Genomic DNA, 9,776 nt, shown 5'->3' with positions numbered 1-9,776 from the left:
AACCCAACAACCAACCAACCCAACAACCAACCAACCCAACAACCAACCAACCCAACAACCAACCAACCCAACAACCAACCAATCCAACAACCAACCAACCCAACAACCAACCAACCCAACAACCAACCAACCCAACAACTGCTGAGCCATCTCTCCATGCCTTTTTTAAAGCCTACTTTTATTCTTTTTCCTAACCAGTGTTCTAAATATTTGTCACCAAAAAAAAAAAAGGGTGCTAGCTGGGAGGTTTTTCCATTTTCCTTTGCCTTAGTATGCATATTTCTCCATCTCTCCTTGGCTTCCTTGAAGGAAAGAAGTTGGCTGGAGTGGTCTGTTTGAGCCTGGAAGTGGAGCACTGCCTGTATGCTGACGTCATGGCAAGACATTTCCCACAATTCTCAGGGAATCAGAGGGAATTTATAAAAATTCCTTAAGCCTCGTGAAGACTAATGCTCTATTATGTTCTGTTAACCGGAGGCTGAAATTAGAGTTTAATTTGTAGGCAGCTTGGGTAGATTTATGTCTACCTTTGAGATGAATAACATCCAGGGTATTTCAGAAGTCGATTCTATGTCAAGTCCGTCCATCACAAAACATATGAAATTACCCCATAACACACTCAACACATATTAACGTGCCGTAGGCACCCCGGGGCCCTTTCATTATTTCTCAGGTACAGACCATGGTCCTGGAATTAAGCACTGAACTCCACAGTGAATTCCAGGCTGTACTTTGAATTTATTTGCTCCTGTGGCTTGATTAAAATTCTCATGGTTTTTGTAAGTTCTTTTGACCTACTTTCTTTGTCTTTTCTCCCTTTTTTCTTTATTATTACTATGTGTGGTTTTTTTTATCATGTTCTCTTATAAAGTTGTGTGGAGGTGGACATGCCAGGATGCACGTGTGGAGGTCTGAGGACTGTTTTGTGGAGTCTGTCCCCTCCTTCCACCTTTCTCTTGGTTCTGAGGAGTGAACACGTGGTCAGGCTTGCTCATCAAGCACTTTTATCTACCAGCCTCTGCTCTGTGTTCTTACATGAACCAACTTGCCAACTCCATAAAAATCAAAGAATGAAAAATTTTCAGTGCTCTTTTTTTCTGTGGATTTGTATTATGAACAGTATTGAAATACAAAAATTTAAAATAAAATCCAAGGGACACTCGTCTGACTGAAACAATGAAGATTAAAATTACTCACCTCTCATATGTATTCTTGTCAGGTCTCATGGATCTATTAGAAGCAGGCAAAATGGAAGCCATACTCTGCAGTGGGCAGATAGCAGGAAAAAGCAATATTAGAGCCTGCTGTTAAATTACAGAGCTAATCACAGCGATGCAGCTTCAAGTCAGAATACCACCTTCCCTTCAAACTTAGGTTTCCTTCTGAAATTTCCTCTAAAATCTTCCCTGAGTATTTTGAACTCCTCTGACAATGTCAGTACACTGTCCCTGGATGGCTTTTTATACTCAGGCCAACTTGTAGAGAATCATTCCCCCAAAAGATAAGCTCCTTTGGAAGGTGTGGCATCATTTCTCTTTGCCCAGGTTGGTTAGCTTGTTAACTTTGATCCCAGCACCTGTCCAGGGCATGTGACCTTGATCCCAATGTAGGGCAGGTGTGACCTCCCAGCCTTATTTGCTTTGAGACAACTGTACATGAGTGCAGGCCTGCTTTCAGCTTCTATGCTAACCTCGTCAAAAATGTGCCCAGCACTCATGAGGACTTTCAGTTCTCAAATGTTTCGTTTTCCCAGCCTGCTCCACTACTTGCCAATTTGTTTGTGTTCTTTGTGATTGCTAGTTAGGAGAGCATCCAATGTCAAGACCTCAGAAAGGTTCCTTTATCTGAACTTTGCCCATTTGAACTCATACAGAAGGTCTGATGTTTAAACAAGGCTGGTTTTCTGAGGCCTCCTCAATTAACCAAGTACTAGGTTGACTCTAGCATCCACAGAACCATGTCTCGGGGTGTCAGTCCAGGTAGAATAGAGTTATAGCTGCATATTTTCAGAAAATATGGTATTTTTATAAAAAGAAATCTGTTAATTAGTAGCCTGTGGGGTTGTGCAGGGCTGTTATTCTAGAACTTAGGAGTCAGGATAGGAGACTTGCTGGAAGTTTGAGTGCAGCCTGGTTTACAGAGTTCTACAACATATATGGGAATAAAGCAATCCCTGCCTCAGAAATAAAGAAGGAAGGAAAGAAGGTAGGAAAAAAGGAAGGGGGGAGCGAGGGAAGAAATGGGGGAGAAAAATTATGGATTCTCTGTGTTGTCCAGCGTATTTCATTCTGGAGTAAGGAAACCTACCTCATCATGATCCTCCCTCTCATTGTTCCTATGGGAGTCTGCTGACATTCCATATGGAGCAGAGCTTTGAGAACATTGGTATCATGGATTTTAAGCAAATCCGAAGTTAAAATATTCTGAAGTGTCAAATAGCAGCGGGTGTATGGTGGCACTTCCTGATGTGTGTGGCTTTCTGTTTAAGAACGTGCATTACAGCCAAGGAGCAAATACCATGGATCTTAACTTCGAGTATAGGTTACCACACTTTCTGCTGAAAACCGTGGCTTTGGCTTCTTTTGGTTCATCGTAGCCAGCTGGCAAAGTTTTTAGAATGGGAAGGTGAATGCATGTTGGGGAATAACCAAGGTAGCCTAACCCCTGACACTGCCCATCTGGCATTTATAATTTTACCCAAATTATCCAAGAACCATTATGAAAGTTACCTTAGAAAAGGTAATGATAGGTACAAAGCAAAATAACTCCAAGCAGGAGAGTTGTCTTCAAATTTGGGACCTTGGCTCCTGTCTGTAGCTTATAATTATATGTACCTCTCAAGGCTCTTGGCACTGCAAGCTGGTCTACCCACTGCTCTTTCCCAACAGTCACTGACAACATTGACACTGGCTGTTATCGGCCCTTTAGTTGGTTGTATATATGCCATATGTCTCCATTTATCTTTAGAAGATAAAGAGGAAGACCACCAAATTACATCAGGCATTTACGGCTGCTCCTGACAGGTTGAAAGTGCTAGCTAATTAGTTATTATGTAATTAATTATCTCAGTGAGAAAATTAGGGTAATTAACATGTCTATCTCCAATACAGATTCTGTCAACCAATGATCCCCCGGTCACTAATAATGTCCGAGAGAACAAGCTGAAGTGTATGTACTCCATAAAACAACTTTTTCCTGCCCTGGGCATTAAGACCAGTAGTCATGATGTAAGGGAAGTTTAGATAGACTTGGAGGGTCTATGAAAGGCCAGTATCAGGTGATGTCTTGTAAGGAATCTGAAATCATTCTCTCCTGATTTCAGTCTTCTAAAGACTAATTCACACTCTTACAGTGAGCTGTTCCTGAAGACCTAATAGGAATGGGGGAAAGTTTTGTTTTGGGAGAGCATGTCAAAGGTTAACTCGGGCCCAGCCCCTGGGTGTTTGCAAACATGGGCTGTGACTCCTTAGAGCAGGGATCAGGAAGGCCCTGCCTTAGCTCCACCAGAGTCTTGCTCTGTGGTGTCAGAGCTACAGTGAAGCAAGCCTTCCAGCCTTCCTCCACTGTGCCAGCCCCTGAGGCTCCTCCCCACCTGGACTATTTTATCCCTAGCTTAGTTCTGCCTCCAAACCCCTAATGTTCAGCCTGGTGACTTTAGGTTTCTCCTCTATGGCTGCGGTTTCTACTGAGTCCAGAAGACTTAGACATGTGGGGTTAAAATCCTGCCTACCCACCTCCTACAGCAGTGTTCTGTAGCTCTAAAGAGGGGTTTGCTTTTCAAGCTCCATGTTAGTTTAATGTTAGTGCTAATTTCTAGGTATTTGCAACAAAACAACTCTAGTGGCTTTTGTTTTTCTTTTAGCATGCTGGAATTTTTAAAAACCAAATGTCTTAGCACTTTCAATATTCATACTCAATAATGCCCACCTTATCTCTTTTAGTAGTAAGTTTCATCTGCCCTGAGACATGATTCTCAGGATATTTTCCCTTAAGGCACCCGACCTGGTTGTGCAGGTATATGGTAACCTTCAGCAAATTATCTCTGTTCTAGGAACAACATCCCTGACAGGTATGAATGAACTTCTACACATGTCCTGCATAATAGTGAAGTACCACACCCCAGTCCCGTTTTCCTTCTTCAGGATGAGTAGTTAAGGGCAGGCATGGGGCTACAATGGGAACTTCCTCTTTCAAACCAGATTCCCCTACTGGACTGTGACTAGCTTACAGGAACTCTAGAAACATCTTAGTGTATCCACTCTGGTGTTGCATAGTTTATTTATAAGTTTGCCTTCCTTCAGTAATATTAACTGAGCACATACTATGCCCAAGAAGTCTAGGAAGTGCTGCAGATAAAGGCACGAGTAAGACAGTTCTTACTTCTCTTATTTCTTTTGGAAATATGTTATCTACGGACAGAGAAGACCCAAGTTTCCACCTTTCTCAAGCTTGTCTTCCTTATGTCAAAGTACTTGTGGTGACTATATCGGCAGCAGCTCTTGTGTCTAGTGGTCGGCTTTCTTGATCTTTTGGTCTTTCTTTCCTAATCCATCCCCGGCTCTCTCCTTTTTATTGTAGATGAATTGCAGTGAAATGGTAAACTTTATTTTGCTTTGGAAACTCCAGAAGCCCTATTAGTAGTGCTACGTGGTTTCCATGGCCAAATATTTGCAACGGAGTGGCACTGGTGGCCTCTTTTGAAAATCAAATTTCAAAAACTGAATGCCCCAACAAGGTCTCACTGAGTGTAATGCACTTGTAACAGTCACACTTGATGAATAGGCACCTAACTCCTTTAATAATGCCTTTCACAGGTGCTTTGTGCAAAGTATCCCAAAGATGCCTTATTTTCTATTACCCATCTAGGCTTCCTCACTATTTCCCACCCTCCTGGGAGTCAGAGCAGGGAGCAGTGGCTATAAACTTCCTGCTCACTTTCTTTAAGAGAAATTCTCAGCATATCTGGCTTCCCTCTGCCCACTACTCCTCTTCAAGGTGACCCCACAGAGTGGTGTGGGTATGAAGGAATTTCCTTGACTTTTTGGCAATCAGGAAGAAGGCTCTTTTGTGATTCTTTGGTTCTTTTGTCAGGTGGCAAGTCAAACATTGTCTGCAGTTTTTTGTGAGGTTTCTGGGACTCCTTGCATGTAGTTTATGGGTTCTGAGAGACAGTTAGGCTGGCTAGCCTTAATGTACTGGTTCTCAACCTTCCTAATGCTACAACCCTTTAATATAGTTCCTCATGTTGTGATGACCCACAACCATAAAATTACTTTTGTTGCTACTTCATAACTGTAGCTTTATTACTGTTATGAATCATAATGTAAATATCTGATATGTAGGATGTCTGATATGTGACCCATGTGAAAGGGTTATATGTAGGCTTAGATTTTTTTAAAACCTACTTTTAATAAGGGTTCTTAAACATGTCCACTCCCTTCTAGTCCAAAGATAGGGGAGAAAAGATGGTAAATAAGACAAGGGGATATGGACCTGTTTAGAAGTAGTTCTTTGGGGGAGATTCCAATCCCCATTTATCAGGATACCAGCAGCCCAGCTCAGTAGAGTCAGGATACCAAACGCACATCAGCATCAGTGGCACAATCCAGCAGAAATCACCAGGCCTCTGCCGAATTGGCACAAGTCAACAGCAATGGCCAGGACCAGGATGCCAGGAGTTCTCTGCCATGACTCTCTCAAGACCAACAAAGTGTTGTAAGGCTAGTTATGCAAGTGTTCTGTCACTGTCTGTTGAGTCCTGTCTATAATCTCTCCAAACATCATATGCCCTCCCAAGGGTCTTGCCTCACCAAAACACCACGTGAGTCTGCATCACATGACAACCAGAAACTTCCACTTCAGGGTCATTCAATCCCTAAAGGGATCACAACCCAAGGGTTGAGAATTGCTGCCTTAGGGGTCAGTGGTGTGTTTCCTGAATATGCTAAACATGGCTGAGCTCAGTAGAGAACTTCTCCCTGCATTGAAACCCCTCCAGAGCCAGGTGGAAGGAGCCCACCAATGATTTTTTTTTCCCAACATGACATGGAAATTCTTTGAAACGATGAGCCTATACAAATCTTTGTCCCATTAGTTATTTTGGTCAGGCATTGTGATCACTGTGATACAAAAGAAACAAATAGAGAAATTTGGGGCTGAATAAGGGGTTGTACTATGAATAATTCTGTGTAATTTTTAGCCCTTTAGGACTTAGGCTCCCAGGCTGAGGTATGCCTGCTTGGATGTATGCTGCTCCCTCTCCCTGGAAGGTCATCCCTTGGAGTGTAACAGGATGTCTTGTGCTTCTTCTGTTTGCTCTCCTTCAAACTAGAAGGTGGGATCCCTTTTGACTTCCCGCTGCATGGGTCAATTTTCTTGATCATTCTGAGTTCTTTCTAGTTTCTAGTTAGCAATCTCTAGAGACTGAGTGGAGACAAGGCATGCAGACTGCAAGCAGCAAGACTATAGAGCCATTCAAGCTTATTGGTGCTCACATGACGTCATCACATTCCCAGCATGATAGACAGAGAAGCTACAGGAATTAACATTTTCCTTTTTAGGCCTTGGTCTTGCGTTGGTCCCACCTTTCCTTACAATTTTCCTGTTTCTTCATTTTAGAATAGGAATGTAGGAAAATACACCTTCTCTTTTTCTATTTTACACAGGTTTACAGACATAGGGTTGGCCTTGAGCCTCAGATGAAAAATCGAACTTTGACATTTAAACAGCCTTGAAACTGCCAAGTTTGGGGCAGGGCTCCTAAAGCTGTGTTTAAGTGCTTTTTATATTATGGGATGACCATGAGCCTTTGAAGAGTAGGGAAGGGATATTCTGTTTGGAATCTAAAAGGTGCTTTTCAGACTCATGGTATAAATGGTCAGTCTCCAACTGGTGCGGCTTTCTGTAGGAAGTGATGACTTGAAACGCTCGGTAGGGGAGGCCTAGCTGGAGAAGCAGATCACTCAGATGGACCTTTGTAGGTTATATAGTTACACAGCCTACCTACCCCTCGCCCCTCTCTAGATTTGCTTTGTGCTCCATGGGCCATTCTGAGCCTCCTCTGCAGCATGGCTTCATCATCATGAATGGAGCTGGTGCCTTTGCTTTTCCTGCCATGATTCATGGAAACTGAGCACAATAAATGCTTCCTTTCTTGAGTTATTTATATCAGATACTGTGGTCAGAGCGATGAAAAATACAGTCTATTCCCCTTGGAGCTGAGAAGTGAGAGGAAAAGCTTGTTCTTCCAGCAGCATCCAAATGAAAAGGGTGTTATTTACACTCTGGCTTTTCTTACTGGGAATATGAGTATACATTGTGGCTAAACTTGAAATATCCTGTGCTCAGGACTGGAGAGATGGCTCAGCAGTTAAGAACACTTGTTGCTTTTGAAGAAGACCCAGATTCAGTACCCAGTTTCCACATGGTAACTCACAACCTATAATTACAGGTCCAGAGGATCTGACACCCTCAGGTGGCCTCTGTGGACACAACCCCACACACACTCGGGTTCTCATGCACAGAATATAAAAATAAATATATATATTTTAAAATTCCTATGCTCTAATGGATGGCTTTAATGCAAACACCGTACCACAGAAAGTCAATAGAAAAGTCAAAAGCCAGTGACGCCATAGCCCCATATGACATGGTTAACAGAATTATTTAAGACTAGAAATGCTGGACTCCCAAATATAATGGGTTTTCATTTTTAGGATTGCTCTGTTCTCACTTCCTGAGAAAGGAAGTATGAGGCACAGAATATCAGACAAAATTTAAAAAGAAAGAGAGAGAGAGAGAGAGAGAGAGAGAGATAGAGAGAGAAGGAAGGAAGGAAGGAAGGAAGGAAGGAAGGAAGGAAGGAAGGAAGGAAGGAAGGAAGGAAGAGAAAAGAAAAAAGAAAAAGTTTATCTTCCTGAAACAAGCATGGTATTTTAAATCAATAGCAGTAGGGGATCAAATTTTTAAGCTTTTCACTAAGCTCAAAATAACCACTTTCAAAAATAATAACCACATTCAATCTAGAATGGAAATCTGAAGGACGAAGGAGAGAAGATGAAATAGAAAGAAGAATGTGTCCCATCGGTGCCTGATCAGATCCCCCTGGGCTGAACCAGGGCAAGGCAGTTCCTGTGCCACACCACATTTAAGCCTGGTAAGAACCCAGTGAATGACTGTTATTATTTCCCTAGCTTCCAGTTAGGAAGTTAAAGCTCAGAGCGCTGAACGAGGTGATGGAGATCAGAGTTCCTATAATACTGCAAACTCACAGAAGCCCCACCCACTTAACCAGTAACACCTGTACAACCTGTCAAGGCCAAGAGGCCAAGGACACCGCAAAAGACAGGAATTTGCTCAGGGTCTTCAAGGTAAAGTAGGATCTGAATTTTGGGTTAACCTCTTCAACCTTGTATCCTGGGAGTCATAAGAATTTATTCAGCTCATTTACGGAAAAAGAAGCCATGGCTGGGCTACGGTGGATATGAGTTCCATGGGCACCGTCTCACTAAAAAGAAGGGCTGGTTAGAGGGCTGACTTCAAAATCAGCTTACTGCCAGATTTTAACTAGACCTTCAATTTAAAATTTAATCACCTGATGTTTAGGTCATGTCAAGAGCACAACTTCCCGAAGACTTTCTGTCAAAAGGCACGCCTGGTTCGACATACCACCTGGGGCTTGTTCTGTTCTCCTCCGCAGGACACAGAAAGGTGAGTTAGAGACACACAGCCTGAGGTGTTTCTCTGACCTCCTCACCAGCTTGCTGGCTGTCCTCACCTTTCCATTGACCCGAGCCTGTGTTTGTTTTTTCAGCGATGCATACAGGAACATTCAGTGTACTGGGCAGTCAGCCTTGCTGGGAAGGAACCTGTGAGTCTGTAAGCCAGTTAACCACACTCGTCAAGGAGAGGGGGCCAGTTTCCTTCGGACCCAAGGCTGAAGTAACCTCAAACATACAATTTAGATTTGTGTTGTTACTGCTCAGTGCCACTAACACTGTGGGGGTATGACATTCCAAAGCCAATTGATTCTAATTTGGGTTTGAGAATACCGTGTTTTATGGCGTTCCCTCAACACCAGTGACTACAACATGTTGGCTAAACATTAATTCTTTCCTAAGGAGGTAGAGCCCTTTGTTACCCAACCACAGCTGGGCTTCTGTTTCTGTCAGTGGTTTGTCTAGTTATAGCCTGATTTTCACTGCTGACTTTTAGCACTTCACCTTGGTTTGCTTTTTGTTTTCTGTCCCTTCTGTAGTTACTGGTGTTCCTGTGTGTGCTCTGCACATTGAAAAGGTCCAGCCACAAAATATTTAAACAAAAGGAGATAGACTCTTAATCGGTATCTGTCGAAAGGAAGGATTTTTGTTGGCAACCATATGAGAGGGGATTGAAAATTGCTTCTAGGAAAATATGTAATAAAAATATTAAAAATCAAAAAAAATAAAGTGGTTCTTTGTTTCGAAAGTTAAAAAAAAAGAAAATTGCTTCTTAGTATTTACTTATAACTACACAAGGAGGTTTAAGATATCTGTGGACATTTAACTATAACATCTCATAAAACATGACAGGTGCGACTATATACTATATATACATTTACATCATGCTACACATTGAGTGCCTTTTATCCCAAAGTCTAGGTAGGAGAAATGCTTCAGAACTTGAATTTCTTTCAGGTTCTTAGTCTGTATGTATGAATAATGAGCTATCATAGGTGTGGGTCCCAAGCACAGACACGAAGTTGATTGATGTTTCACATACACCTAGCCTGAAAATAC

The 9,776-nt window shown here is 42.3% G+C and overlaps 1 protein-coding gene across 7 annotated transcripts in view; it reads right to left on the bottom strand.

The window, feature by feature from the left end:
* Nucleotides 1-8,686, bottom strand: part of Upp2 (uridine phosphorylase 2) — a 44,641-nt gene extending 35,955 nt beyond the window's left edge. For 2 of the 7 annotated variants that reach the window (XM_029474488.1, XM_029474493.1), the window contains exons 1-2: nt 8,594-8,686; nt 1,198-1,262 (exon numbers count right to left, since the gene is read on the bottom strand). In XM_029474488.1, coding sequence (XP_029330348.1) covers nt 1,198-1,259 — 62 coding nt within the window. In that variant the 5' untranslated portion in view covers nt 1,260-1,262; nt 8,594-8,686. Of the gene's footprint in view, nt 1-1,197; nt 1,477-8,593 lie in introns of those variants that run through there. The other 5 variants (XM_029474491.1, XM_029474490.1, XM_029474489.1 and 2 more) reach the window with 4 other exon arrangements.
* Between the last annotated feature and the right edge of the window lie 1,090 nt (nt 8,687-9,776).

The sequence above is a fragment of the Mus caroli genome, chromosome 2 (assembly GCF_900094665.2).
Source record: "Mus caroli chromosome 2, CAROLI_EIJ_v1.1, whole genome shotgun sequence".
Lineage (NCBI taxonomy): Eukaryota > Metazoa > Chordata > Mammalia > Rodentia > Muridae > Mus > Mus caroli.
The sequence above is the reverse complement of the archived record's forward strand: the minus strand, read 5'-3'. Positions and strand labels throughout refer to the sequence as shown.